At 48.5% G+C, this 12,830-nt stretch overlaps 3 protein-coding genes across 5 annotated transcripts; 2 read left to right on the forward strand and 1 right to left on the reverse strand.

Annotated features, from left to right (window-relative positions):
- The first annotated feature begins 17 nt into the window (after nucleotides 1-17).
- Nucleotides 18-4,093, forward strand: MDP1 (magnesium dependent phosphatase 1). 3 transcript variants are annotated; one of them, XR_001109849.3, is made up of 7 exons: nucleotides 417-842; nucleotides 964-1,024; nucleotides 1,098-1,208; nucleotides 1,851-1,958; nucleotides 2,055-2,140; nucleotides 2,295-2,453; nucleotides 4,009-4,093. XR_001109849.3 is itself a non-coding variant. In XM_012467828.3 (6 exons), exons 1-6 carry the CDS (start codon nucleotides 806-808, stop codon nucleotides 2,384-2,386), a joined length of 495 nt encoding a protein of 164 aa, XP_012323251.1. In that variant the 5' UTR covers nucleotides 417-805; the 3' UTR covers nucleotides 2,387-2,499. The 3 variants fall into 3 exon arrangements, 2 of the variants coding, with proteins under 2 accessions (XP_064230801.1, XP_012323251.1); XM_012467828.3 differs by lacking the exon at nucleotides 4,009-4,093 and having other exon boundaries at nucleotides 2,295-2,499; XM_064374731.1 differs by lacking the exons at nucleotides 2,055-2,140; nucleotides 4,009-4,093 and having other exon boundaries at nucleotides 18-842; nucleotides 1,851-1,904; nucleotides 2,295-2,499.
- On the forward strand, nucleotides 2,920-7,239 carry CHMP4A (charged multivesicular body protein 4A). Its single transcript, XM_021674888.2, has 6 exons — nucleotides 2,920-3,037; nucleotides 4,009-4,158; nucleotides 4,246-4,423; nucleotides 6,088-6,202; nucleotides 6,373-6,508; nucleotides 6,921-7,239. Exons 1-6 carry the CDS (start codon nucleotides 3,007-3,009, stop codon nucleotides 6,977-6,979), a joined length of 669 nt encoding a protein of 222 aa, XP_021530563.2. The 5' UTR covers nucleotides 2,920-3,006; the 3' UTR covers nucleotides 6,980-7,239.
- Nucleotides 7,240-8,798: 1,559 nt separating this feature from the next.
- Nucleotides 8,799-11,585, reverse strand: TSSK4 (testis specific serine kinase 4). Its single transcript, XM_012467868.3, is given in 5 exon segments — nucleotides 8,799-9,013; nucleotides 9,771-9,828; nucleotides 9,830-10,162; nucleotides 10,778-10,992; nucleotides 11,355-11,585. Coding segments are annotated over 5 exon segments (1,029 nt in total). The 3' UTR covers nucleotides 8,799-8,821.
- Between the last annotated feature and the right edge of the window lie 1,245 nt (nucleotides 11,586-12,830).

Here is a 12,830-nt window from a genome sequence, read left to right on the forward strand (position 1 = left end):
GGCTGAAGGAGCAGTACAATGGAAGGGATGGTGTTCTTGGAGGGATTATGAGACTCTAGGAAAGTCTACTTAGTGGTTTGCTGGAGCCAGTTCCTAGTGGCTCATGAGAGCCAATTATTGGCACCTCTTTCCAACTCTATTAAGCGACTTCATGATGGTAGCTTGAAGTTGGCCATGGTAGGATTATTTACAGAAATTGGCAAACAATACAGGTCAGTTCCTCCCCACAAACATCTACCAGTGTAGTGCTGACATGGATGGTGGAAACCTTTGGAGGGTGAATTCTCTGTGGCTTTAGTGGACATTTAGGCCTGGTTGGAGAAAGCCCTCAAGGGTTTGGCTGACACTACACTCTGGATGGAATATTACTGAGGGCTTTGGGTTCTACACTATGGAGAGGTTGATAATGGAGAAAGATTGAGTGGCAAGCTGTGATGTATCACTTGGTCTCGAGAAGAGACAGGTGCTAGAAGAAAATGATTCCCTTCTTCCCTGGCTTCTTTATAGAATCCGGTAAGGCTGGATGGAGTGGGGAAGTAGGGAGGATGCCTGTGGCCAAATGCCTTGGAGAGACTTGACTGCTACAGTTGTGTGTGGTCGTGTTGGTACCTCACTGCAATCCTCATCCCCGCCCAGCATCAGATGGCGCTCTTGCGCCATCTCCAGGCTGACGACGCTCTGAGTGGCGACGCTCTAGTCGCCATTTGTCTATGGTAGGCCGGGTGGCTGTGTTAGCTGCTGGAGTTGCCGCTCTCTATGGCCCTGGGTGAAGCCCCACCTCTGCACGACGCCTGCGGTGTGGGTCATGGCGCGGCTACCGAAGCTGGCAGTCTTTGATTTGGGTGAGGGACGGGAAGGGGATAAGTTCGTAAGGCGCTCTCCTTTTCCGCATCCCTAACTGCAGCTCTTGAGTCCCTGCGCCCCCGCCCCCAGGCTGAACCTTCCCTCTCCGTCCTCTCGCAGATTACACTCTGTGGCCTTTCTGGGTCGACACGCACGTAGACCCCCCGTTTCACAAGAGCAGGTGAGGTAGGAACATGGAGGACTGGGGCGAGATGGGGCCTGGCCAGGGCTGAGTGCACTCTTGCCCTCTCCAGTGATGGAACTGTACGAGATAGGCGGGGCCAAGACATCCGACTGTACCCAGAGGTGCCTGAGGTCCTAAAACGATTGCAGAGCCTTGGGGTGCCCGGTGCAGCTGCTTCACGGTAAGAAAAGCAGCTGACAAAAACTGATAGTGTAATGCCGAAGGGTGCATGCATGAGACTTAAGGTGAAACCCCTGGGCTATAAAAATAGGGGCGGTGCAAGTTTGCAAGTATTTGCATATTTTTTCTCCTTGTATGCTCTCCTGTGCCTTTTAATTATTAAAAAGTGGGGCCGGGTGCAGTGACTCACACCTGTAATCCCAGCACTTTGGGAGGCCTAGGCGGGAGGATCACTTGAGCCCAGGAATTTGAGACCAGCCTAGGCAATAGAGGGAGACCCCATCTTTACCAAAAACAAAATTGTGGTGGCATGCACCTGTAGTCCCAGCTACTGGGGAGGCTGAGGTGGGAGGTTCGCTTGAGCCCAGGAGGTTGTGACAGCAGTGAGCCATGATTGGGCCACTGCACTCCAGTCTGGGTGACAGAGCTAGACCCTGTCTCAAAACAAAAACTAAAACATTGGCCCAGCACCAACTGTGTCAAACAGGAAGGCAGTGGAGTTAAACAGAGGCTGAGGATGCCTGTCCATCCTGGAAAAACAGCAAGTTGATTTCCCCCAGTTATACTTACTAACTTTGCTTAATAAGTTAACGTAGCTCTGGCCCTTCACTTTGCTAATCCCGTCTTTCACACCGTTTTGCAGGACAGGTGAGATAGAAGGGGCCAACCAGCTACTGGAGCTCTTTGACATCTTCAGGTACTTTGTTCATCGGGAAATCTATCCAGGCAGCAAAGTCACACACTTTGAGAGGTATGTGGAGATAAGGGAGGAACAGGGTGAGAAAGTACCAGAGAGGCTTGGGGAACCAAGATACTAGCTTGGTTACCCCTGCCCTATCTTGCACAGGTTACAGCAGAAGACTGGAATTCCTTTCTCCCAGATGATCTTCTTTGATGATGAGAGGCGGAATATTGTAGACGTCAGCAAACTGGGTACTGAGCAATGAGGACAGCCATTCGGGGTCCCTAGGAGGGATTAGATACATACAGGATGGATAGTTTGCCCTATAGGTGGCCCCCCCAAAAGGTCAGACTAATAATGGGGAGCCCTGAAAGCCTGATGAATTGTGACTTCTTATCTTTCTAGGTGTTACCTGCATTCACATCCAGAATGGAATGAATCTTCAAACTCTAAGTCAAGGGTTAGAGACATTTGCAAAGGCCCAAACTGGGCCTTGAGGTCCAGCCTTGAGGATGAGCCTCATTTGAGGCCTAAACTGAAAGGAAATCAAGAAGGCATTTTCAGGTGCATTTGTAATTTATTAAAGTTCATCTGTGTGTGACAGAAGAGATTTTGCCAACAGTGTGGGTAGTTTCTATTTTTCTAGCCTGTGAATTGGGGTTGATTGTCTTGAGGTGCAGAGACCAGAATGTGAGACATTAGACTGCATCAGGTTTGCCATTTAAACTTAGGGCAACCCCAAGTGCTTGAACCCATCCCATACCATTTTCCTGAGCTCTGTAAAGAGCATGAAGAGTCTTCCCACTGACCCCACACATTGAGGTGCCATCACACTGCACATTTCCCTCAGGAGAATAAGCACATACTCTGGGGTGGAGACAGGACTGCCTTTTTATGTAATAGAAAATGATGCGGCCGCTTTAAGAGGAGCACGTCGGTCTGGGGCTGGTGGCTTGGGTCACATGACGGCGGTGGTCTGGTTTGCGCCTCTTGATGATGTCGCTGTGGCGCCCTAAGGAGGGATTGGGCAAGGCTGGTCCCTGTGTGATGAAACATCACTCTCCCAGGAGCAAGGCGGAAGTCCGGAGGACGCCGAGTGGCGGAGGCGGGAGAGGCGATGAGTGGTCTCGGCAGGCTCTTCGGGAAGGGTGAGCCAGGGTGGGACTGGCCAGGCAGGACGCGCTAGCTGGTGCTGAGGAAGAGGAGACCCCGGCGAAATTCGGCCGGACCGCTGCACCGGACAGGGGTTAGAAACTCGGGAGACAGGCTGGAAAACCCCGGCCGATGGCGGAGCAAGGCTCGTCGCAGGTGCCAGAAGGCACACCTTGACAGGGAGCCTTGTTCCCATCCGCCGTCCTTCCGCGCTCTCAGAGGGGAGAACTCAAGATCCGGGAGGGGACTTGAGGGCGTGGCAATCGTGCTGGCTCCCACTGTTCAGGCTTGAAGACGAGTTTCCTGCTGTCTTCAGCCCTCTCCAAAACCTTGTTCTAAAATACTTTGTGCTGGGCAAGAGGGATCTAAGGTGAAGAAGAAATACCGCCTTCTTAGTTGGACGTGGTGGCTCCTTCTTGTAATCCCAGCACTTTGGAAGGCTGAGGCGGGTGGATCATTAGGTTAGGAGTTCGAGATCAGCCTGCCCAATATGATGAAACCCCATCTCTACTAAAAATACAAAAATTAGCCGGGCATGGTGGTGTGTGCCTGTAGACCCAGCTACTCGGGAGGCTGAGGCAGGAGAATCACTTGAACCTGGGAGGCCGAGGTTTCAGTGAGCCAAGATTGCCCCACTGCACTCTGGTCTGGGCAACAGAGTAGGACTTCATCCCAGAAAAAAAAAAAAAGAAAGAAAGAAAAGGCAGCTAGGAATAGTAAAAAGAATATTGGTTTTAGAACTCTTACTGCCACATTTTGATTCCTGCACAATCTCTTACTAGTTGTGATTTTTAACATCTTTGTGGTTGTTTTCACATTTGGAAAGTGAAGAGATAGCACATTCATTGTAGAGATTTGGGGATTAGCAATAACCCGGTCAGGTGCCTAGCACATACTATGCATTCAATGATTGGTGGCTAATATTTTTCCTTCACAAAATTTGGGCCTACTTCATTGGACTCTTCAGGGAAGAAGGAGAAGGGGCCAACCCCTGAAGAAGCAATACAGAAACTGAAGGAGACAGAGAAGATACTGATCAAGAAACAGGAATTTCTGGAGCAGAAGATTCAGCAGGAGCTACAAACAGCCAAGAAGTATGGGACCAAGAATAAGAGAGGTAATGAGGGAAAGGAGCCTATGGGGAGGGCCCAGATGGGAAGCAGGTGCTTCTGACTCTTGATGTTCAGGCTGTGGGCTGGGTCAGCCGCCCTACAGGCTTTGCGGAGAAAGAAAAGATTGGAACAGCAGCTGGCACAAACCGACGGGACGTTATCCACCCTGGAGTTTCAGCGTGAGGCCATTGAGAATGCCACCACCAATGCAGAAGTTCTTCGTACCATGGAGCTTGCTGCCCGAGGCATGAAGAAGGCCTACCAGGACATGTGGGTATGGGGGGAGGGGTGGAGGGACCCAGGCACTGGGAAGAGTGGCTTGCTACCACACTTTAAAGCCTCTCAGAATGTGGATTTACAGGCCGGGCACGGTGGCTCACGCCTGTAATCCCAGCACTTTGGGAGGCCGAGGCAGGTTGGATCACGAGGTCAAGAGATCAAGACCATCCTGGTCAACATGGTGAAACCCCGTCTCTACCTAAAAATACAAAAAATTAGCTGGGCATGGTGGCGCGTGACTGTAATCCCAGCTACTCAGGAGGCTGAGGCAGGAGAATTGCCTGAACCCAGGAGGCAGAGGTTGCGGTGAGCCGAGATCGCACCATTGCACTCCAGCCTGGGTAACAAGAGCAAAACTCCATCTCAAAAAAAAAAGAATATGGATTTACAGTACGGATGTTTGTGATGGCTAGACCTTTGTCTGCCTCCTTGCTTCCTATAAGATTCTTTCGCTGGCTGGAGCATTCTAGGGAGGAAAGATGCCTCCTCTAATTCTTTTTTTATTTTGTTTCTTTTTTTTTGGAGATGGAATTTCACTTTGTTGCCCAGGCTGGAGTGCAGTGGCATGATCTCGGCTCACTGCAACCTCCACCTCCCGGGTTCAAGTGTTTCTCCTGCTTTACTCTCCTGAGTAGCTGGGATTACAGGTGAGGGCCACCATGCCCAGCTCATTTTTATATTTTTAGTAGAAATGAGGTTTTGTCATTTTGGCCAGGCTGGTCTTGAACTCCTGACCTCAGGTGATCCACCTGCCTGGGCCTCCCAAAATTCTGGAATTACAAGCAGGAGCCACTGCCCAGCCACCTTCTCTAATTCTTTCTTTCTTTCTTTCTTTCCTTTTAATATCTGCAACATTTATTTTTTAAAGGAATGGATTTTGAGAGAAAACAATGTGGCGCAGAAATATGGAACAGAAAATAAATACAAATGTAGGCTATTTTGCTAATTGTTTTTATAACCACAACAAACTAGTACAGAGAATGCCCTGTACAAAACACAAAGGTTCAAACATCAAGCCTTAGCAAGGCTGAAAATTTCAGTCTCTGGTATTTGGAATTTAGGCTGCAGTCCTTGTTTTTGGATGGATCACTGGGTATATGGCACAGTCCATGTTTTTTTTTTTTTTTTAAATGAGACGGAGTCTTACTCTGTTGCCCAGGCTGGAGTACAGTGGCCTGATCTCAGCTCACTGCAACCTCCACCTCCCAGGTTCAAGTGATTCTCCTGCCTCAGCCTCCTGAGTAGCTGGGATTACAGGAGCACACCACCACTCCTGGCTAATTTTTGTATTTTTAGTAGAGACAAGGTTTCACCATGTTGGCTAGGCTGGTCTCGAACTCCTGACCTCAGGTGATCCGCCCACTTCAGTCTTCCAGAGTGCTGGGATTACAGGTATCAGCCACCGCGCCTGGCTGCCTTCTCTGATTCTTAAAGATTCTTCAGGAAAGAGAATGCAGCCTGTCCTCTCCAGTGTGGCTCCTTGCTATTTCTTAGCCCAGACTTGTGTCTTTGCAATTTTCCAGGGATCTCTTCTACTTGATAGCTATGGGCTTATCAGTGTAACCCTACAAGGCAGGAGGGGTTTCATTCATGTGAGATGAGAAAGTCAAGGGGACATCGTTTCCTGATTTCTTAGTTGTCTATCTCATTCTCAGGGACATTGACAAAGTAGATGAACTGATGGCTGACATCACAGAACAACAGGAGGTGGCCCAGCAGATCTCAGATGCCATTTCTCGGCCTGTGGGCTTTGGAGATGATGTGGATGAGGTGATTGGGGGTGAGGGGTAAGGGAATATTGGAGCAAGTATGAGACTGGCCAGAAGGAACACCCAAGAGAGGCTCTTGGAGCAAGTTTGGGAGGGAACTTCAAAAGTGGTATGTTTTTGGAGGTAGAAGTTTTTTTCTTCATCTTGAATGGTCTTGTTTTCCCCATCCAGGATGAACTGCTGGAGGAACTAGAGGAGCTGGAGCAGGAGGAATTGGCTCAGGAGTTGCTAAATGTGGGCAACAAGGAGGAAGAACCCCCAGTCAAATTGCCTAGTGTACCTTCTACACATCCGCCAGCAGGGCCAGGTATGCAGGGTTCTTCTGTTGTCTTGAGGACTTAAGAGGGTGGGAGAGATATGAGGAAAGATTATTCTTCATCGATCCTGTCTCAAAGGAACCATACAGAAAGGGCTGCTGGTACAGTTGTGCAGGTTGTGAACTGCATACAGGCACCTACCTAGCCTGTGCTCCACTCAGCAAACTGTGTACCCTGGTTTAGGGCTGCAAATGGCAGGAGCAAGAGGCACCATTTTTCTAATTTACACAAAGGTGCTGTGGGATTGAACAGCAGCCTAACAAGCAGAATGACCACAACTTTAGGGTTTTTGCTGGGGAGAGAGAATTCAGCAGACTCTGAATGTCATAGCAGGGGATAGTTGGAATTGCTAAGACCTAAATGCTTCTCCTTTCTTTTCTCTGGGTATCTCTGTCCTCAAAGCTCCCAAAGCAGATGAAGATGAAGAAGCACTAAAGCAGCTGGCAGAGTGGGTATCCTGATAAGTCTGGGCTTGTCTTCCTAACGCTACCTTTGTTGGTCCTTTTTCCTTAAGTGCCAAGTACTGAGCTAAAGGAGGATAACTTTTTGGGGAAGTCCTGCTAAGGGTGGTAGTGTAACCCTGCCTGAGAAAGGGTCTCTTGCCCTCCCAGCCCTGGCTCAAATCTGAAGAAGGATCTTGCTCCAGGAGGAGCCCTTGGGCTCTCTTCTTTTTGATAGTAGTTATAATGTCCTTGTTCCCAATAAAATTGGACAGACAGAATCTTAGTGTCTATACTACCTTGTTTACCCCTGAAGCTCTCCCCCTGGCCCTTGTCCTCAAGAGCCTTATTTCAAGCAATGAATAATTAGAGCAAAGAAGGGGGTTTGAAACAGAACAAATGGGCATTCCTAATATCTCAACTTATGTTCCAGGCAAGCACTGTTTTGTCTTTCAAGTTGGTTTGTCCTAGAGTTGCCCAGTTGCTGAGGTTGAAGAAACTGCTGTCTACCACTTATCTTAGAACCATGTGGAGGCATCTCTGAGTCTTCCCTCATTGCTTTCCCCTTGTCATGCCTCTGCCAAGACAGTCCCACATTTCTTTTACAAAGCCCATTTTCAAGGAAAAGGAGGGAGAATACCATGGAAGGAGCAAGTAGCTTTCCTTTATCCAGAGTCCATAGTTAGTAGCTTTCACTACTAGAAGGGTTCATTTGAATTCTGAGTCTGGGAGCAATAGTGTGAGGAGCCTTGTCTCCCTGCTATTGTTTCAGTAGTGGTTAAGGTGACACTGGAAGAGGGAAAAGGAACCAAAGTACTTCATACACCCGAATGCCCCTTTCTTTTCTTTTTTTTTTTGTTTTTTGAGACAGAGGTTCATTTTGTCACCTAGGCTGGAGTGCTGTGGTGCGATATTGGCTCACTGCAACCTCTGCCTCCCAGGTTCAAGAGATTCTTGTGCCTCAGCTGGGCACCACTATGCCTGGCTAATTTTTGTATTTTCAGTACAGCCATGTTGAACAGACTGGTCTTGAACTCTTGACCTCAAGTAATCTGCCCGCCTTGCCCTCCCAAAGTGCTGGGATTAGCCACTGCACCCAGCTCGAATACCCATTTCTAAAAGAACTAACAGTGCCATCACTTTGGACTATAGACAGGCAGAACCATAATCAACGTGGAGCAACCAGGGCTTTTGCCCCATCGCTTAAGCATTTAAACAGCACAAAGGTGTAAAATAATGAGCATATACCGAGTTGAATAATAAAGCGTGTTTTATTATTCAAAATAGTGTTAATCTGAGCACCCCATCCCCTCTGAGCCAAATCATGAATTACACTATTGATTTAACACAGTGTCAAGATTATTGGTTACGGGCTCTGGGCAGAAATCCCTCTCCTAACCCAGCAGTGTTCCTTGCTATAAGATTCCCTTGAGAAAAGAATGTCTTTGACCCTAGTTGATGAAACTAAATCAGACTTAGATTTATTTTTGGTATAAAAGATTTTTAGCGGCCGGGCGCGGTGGCTCACGCCTGTAATCCCAGCACTTTGGGAGGCCGAGGCGGGTGGATCACGAGGTCAAGAGATCGAGACCATCCTGGTCAACATGGTGAAACCCCGTCTCTACTAAAAATACAAAAAATTAGCTGGGCACGGTGGCGCATGCCTGTAATCCCAGCTACTCAGGAGGCTGAGGCAGGAGAATTGCCTGAACCCAGGAGGCGGAGGTTGCGGTGAGCCGAGATCGCGCCATTGCACTCCAGCCTGGGTAACAAGAGCGAAACTCCGTTTCAAAAAAAAAAAAAAAAAAAAAAAGATTTTTAGCTCAAGACCCTACTGCTTTGCTCCTCTCTCAGCCCCCTTCTTCAGCCATTTTCAGGTTGTAATTCCAAGGATTGGTGACGATTAGTGGTGGCGTGGGGCTGGCACATGGCCTCAAGCAGCCTGATCTCATGGGTGGGTTGCTCAGGCTGGAACTTGAGCACCCAGGGATCCTTCATGATATCCAGAATGGTGACACGCTTAGCAGCTTGGCGTAGCATCTGAAGGACCAGGTTCTAGAGCAGGGGAGAGAGAGGTCTTGCCCGAGTTTTTCTCCATTGTGCCACACAGGCAATGAGCAGCTGGACCTAAGAAAGAAGCAGGATAGCCTATCATACCACTCTTGTCAAACGGGGTGTGGCTCTGATTTTATCTTGGAGAGCCAGGCAGTTAACTCCCTGGAGGGGGAGTGAAAAGTTCCATGGGAGGAATGCTTTCCGTAATCCCCTTCTGGCCTAAAGAGGCAGAAGCTGGAACCTGCGTATCAAGCAAGGTTTGGAGCCACTGGTTGCCCCTTTATGCCTTCCATACTATTTTTTTTTTTTTTTAGATAGAGTCACTCTGTCACCCAGGCTGGAGTGCAGTGGCACCATCTCAGCTCACTGCAACCTTCGCCTCCCTAGTTCAAGCGATTCTCCTGCCTCAGCCTCCTGAGTAGCTGGAATTACAGACAGGCACCTGCCACCACACTCAGCTAATTTTTGTATTTTTATTAGAGGCGGGGTTTCACCATGTTGGTCAGGCTGGTCTTGAACTCCTGACCTTGTGATCCACCCACCTTGGCCTCCCAAAGTGCTAGGGATTACAGGCGTGAGCCTCCACACCTGCCAACTCCATTCTATTATAGGGCAGGAGCTAGTGTGTGAAATGGCTCTGGTGTGGGAAGAGCCTTACCCCAGGGTTGGGAGGCCTAGGTTGGGTGACCTAGGATGGATATTCACCCCTCCCTGTGGGTTATCCCTGAGGCCTCAGCCCTCCTTGGGTAGCCAGTACCTTGCACTCCTGGGAGATGGTGAGGTTAGGTGGGAAAGTGACTTCCTTCTGAGTCTCTCAGCAGCTTTTTGAGATTGGTGTCATCAAAGGGCAGATGAGCGACCACTAGAGTGTAAAGGATGACGCCCATGCTCCAGGTGTCAGACAGGAAAGGGTTGTAGGGCAAACCTAGTAAGATCTCCGGGCAGGCATAAGCAAAGCTGCCACAGTAAGTCTGGCTGAGGTGGGAAAAGCAGTTCACTTGGCAGTAAGAAGCGCTATGACCCACATGGTGGTTAGAAGGCACCATCTTGGCAAAACCAAAGTCCGATATCTTCACATTCTCCTGCTTGTCCAGCAACAGGTTCTCCAACTTTAAGTCCCTACCAGCAGCAGAAAGGCTGGGCGTCAGGCTGGGGAGAAGGCTTAGTTTTAGACTGGGAGCTGAAGGGCCAGGGGTCAGAGGGTAAGGAGAGTCCAAATTGAGGAGAGAGAGAGGATGGTATCTGAAGACCACTGGGAGCTCACCATCGTATTTCATAAAATGTTCTCCAGGATGGGCGTGGTGGCTCACAACTATAATCCCAGCACTTTGGGAGGCCCGAGGCAAGCAGATCATGAGATCAGGAGTTCAAGACCAGCCTGATCAACATGGTGAAACCCCATCTCTACTAAAAATATAAACATTAGCTGGGCATGGTGGCGTGCGCCTGTAACCCCAGCTACTTAAGAGGCTGAGGCAGGAGAATTGCTTGAACCCAGAAGGCGGAGGTTCCAGTGAGCTGAGATCGCACCATTGCACTCCAGTGTGGGGGCGACACAGCAAGACTCTATCTCGAAAAAAACAAAAGCTCTCCATACAGTGAGTACTTTATCAGTATCCTTAACCACATGATTATAATAGAGTGCATGAATAGGCCTAGATATTTAGGAGGGAGTTTGAGAGAGGAAAAAAGGGCAGGAAATGAGAGCTGTGCATAAAACCCCCTTGAGAGCAAAGGCCCCAGTCTGGGTGGCAACGACCTCACCGGTGCACGATGCCCTTGCTGTGCAGGTAGGCAATGCCCAGGGTCAGCTGGGAGAACCACTTGCCAGCAAGGGGCTCAGAGCAGGCCCTATAGCGCTGGATCCATTCAAGGACATCACCGCCCTGAGCGAGCTCCAGAATGATGTATAGTCGAGATGTGGTCTCAATGGCCTGATAGAAGTTGATGAGGTACTTGTGCCGCAAGACTTTCATTACCTGACCCCAGAAGAAGGACCCATCAAACCTGGGAAGGGAGAACCCTGACTGCACTCCCAGCCATCTCCTAGGCCCTTAGCTACTTACTTAGACCTTTGCAAAAGGATCAACCCCTGAACCCCAGAGAACTAGTGGCCTGTGGGTAAACCCTATGTTTTGCACTTTTACTTTTTGTGGGGCTGGAGGTGGGTGGGTGGATGGGAAAGAGGTTTAATTTACATAAATCTTCCTAGCTGCTTAGTGAGACATTCAGTTCTGGTTTGGGGGTTTCTGGCCCCACCCCTCCTGGCCATACCCCTTCTGAGAAACCTCAAGCAGCTTAGTACCAAGCTCCAGTTCCCTCTTCCAGCCCCCTTTCTAACCCGTATCTCACGAGGCAGGAACTTGTTAAGATAGTCGTCAGAGGCCTTCTTCTTTGAGATGATCTTGACTGCCACCATGATCTTCTGCTTTGTGTAGAAAGCCTCATATACTGTCCCATAGGAGCCATTGCCAATGACCTTGCCTACCTCATAACCATATTCATCCATGATGGAGTGGTAGGCTGTGGCTGTGGTGGTTGGTGCTGCCTCTGATACATCTCTCTTCCCCATGGTGTTGGGCTTGCTGAGAGCAGGGAGCTTTACTACTTGGAAGCCTCCTATACAAAGCCAACACCTTGAGCCACTGAAGGCTAGGGTATCAAAGTGAAATAGGTCTCCAAATGCTTGCCAATATAGTCACACGAGTCTGGGATGCTGGGCTCAGCCCTCCACTAGCAACTTGGAGGGGGAAAGAAAGAGAAGCAGTTCTTTTTGTTTCCACTGGCTGTTGTTAATTCCTCCTTTTGGTTACGGAACTCCTCAAGGTCTCATGTTCCGAATACATCACAGTCCACCTCCTATCCGTCTGTTGGCCACAAAACTTAAGAATGAACTACAGTGTGAAACATACTCATTCCCAGAGGTACCTTCCAGTCTGGTGACACTCCTCCTAAAGATCAGCCTCATCATTGATATATGAGTACCAACTAAGTAACAGACAGTGTACTGAGTACTTGGATAAAATGTCATCCAAATGTCATACCAGACCCTTCCGTCTTCCTCAATCCCTACATACAATCTATCATCAAATCCTGTCTCTGCTACCTCCTACTTATCTCTTTAATGATACACTCAAGGCTTTCCGAGCCTACTGCAGCCCCTTAGTTCAATCAGGCCAATAGAGACACAATGATCCTAGAGTTTATAATGCAGCATGATAAATATGAGTTTGAAAGTATTATAATTGTAAGTTGTTGAATATGTTCTAGGAAAATCTAACCTTGAAATGCATGCTTATCATGACCCAGAACTCCCTAGTTTTCCTTCACATCCTTCTGGTCATTCCTTAGCCTTCACTGAAGCTATATCTTTCTCCATTCATTTCTGAATCATATCCCAAGTGTTCTATCACAAGCTTTATTTTCTCAAACTTTCACATCCTCCCTTAATGATCTTGTTCACATCCATGATGTCAATACTACATTTATGCTGACTGCTCCTAATTTCATCTCCATCCCATGTATCTCTGGAGTTTAGATAGAGGAGCCAATATTACATGGCCATGTCCATCCCAGGCATGGAACATACCATATCTGCCTCGAACTTAACCATATCAAAAATTGAACTTATTTTCTTCTCTCAGACCTTTCTGTGAGTTGTACATTAATCACCCTTAACTTAGACACTCAAATGTCATCCCAAAGCCTCCTGCCTCAGCCCCTACATTCAATCTATCACCAAATCCTGTCTCTTCTACCTCCTGATTATCTGTTTAGTAATACTCTCATGGCCTTCTGAGTCCACTGCCACTCCCTT

Source organism: Aotus nancymaae, unplaced genomic scaffold (genome assembly GCF_030222135.1).
Source record: "Aotus nancymaae isolate 86718 unplaced genomic scaffold, 86718_ANA_hifiasm-v0.15.2.pri h1tg000011l, whole genome shotgun sequence".
In the NCBI taxonomy this organism is placed as follows: domain Eukaryota; kingdom Metazoa; phylum Chordata; class Mammalia; order Primates; family Aotidae; genus Aotus; species Aotus nancymaae.

Excerpts from the sequence above, each read along its gene's own strand:
- MDP1 (XM_012467828.3), top strand. The coding sequence starts at position 806 with ATGGCGCGGCTACCGAAGCTGGCAGTCTTTGATTTGG. Across the intron at positions 1,025-1,097 it reads CCCCCGTTTCACAAGAGCAG|TGATGGAACTGTACGAGATA; the intron begins GTGAGGTAGGAA and ends TGCCCTCTCCAG. Across the intron at positions 2,141-2,294 it reads TGTAGACGTCAGCAAACTGG|GTGTTACCTGCATTCACATC; the intron begins GTACTGAGCAAT and ends TTATCTTTCTAG.
- CHMP4A (XM_021674888.2), top strand. The coding sequence starts at position 3,007 with ATGAGTGGTCTCGGCAGGCTCTTCGGGAAGG. Across the intron at positions 4,159-4,245 it reads TGGGACCAAGAATAAGAGAG|CCGCCCTACAGGCTTTGCGG; the intron begins GTAATGAGGGAA and ends GGGCTGGGTCAG. Across the intron at positions 6,203-6,372 it reads TTGGAGATGATGTGGATGAG|GATGAACTGCTGGAGGAACT; the intron begins GTGATTGGGGGT and ends TTCCCCATCCAG.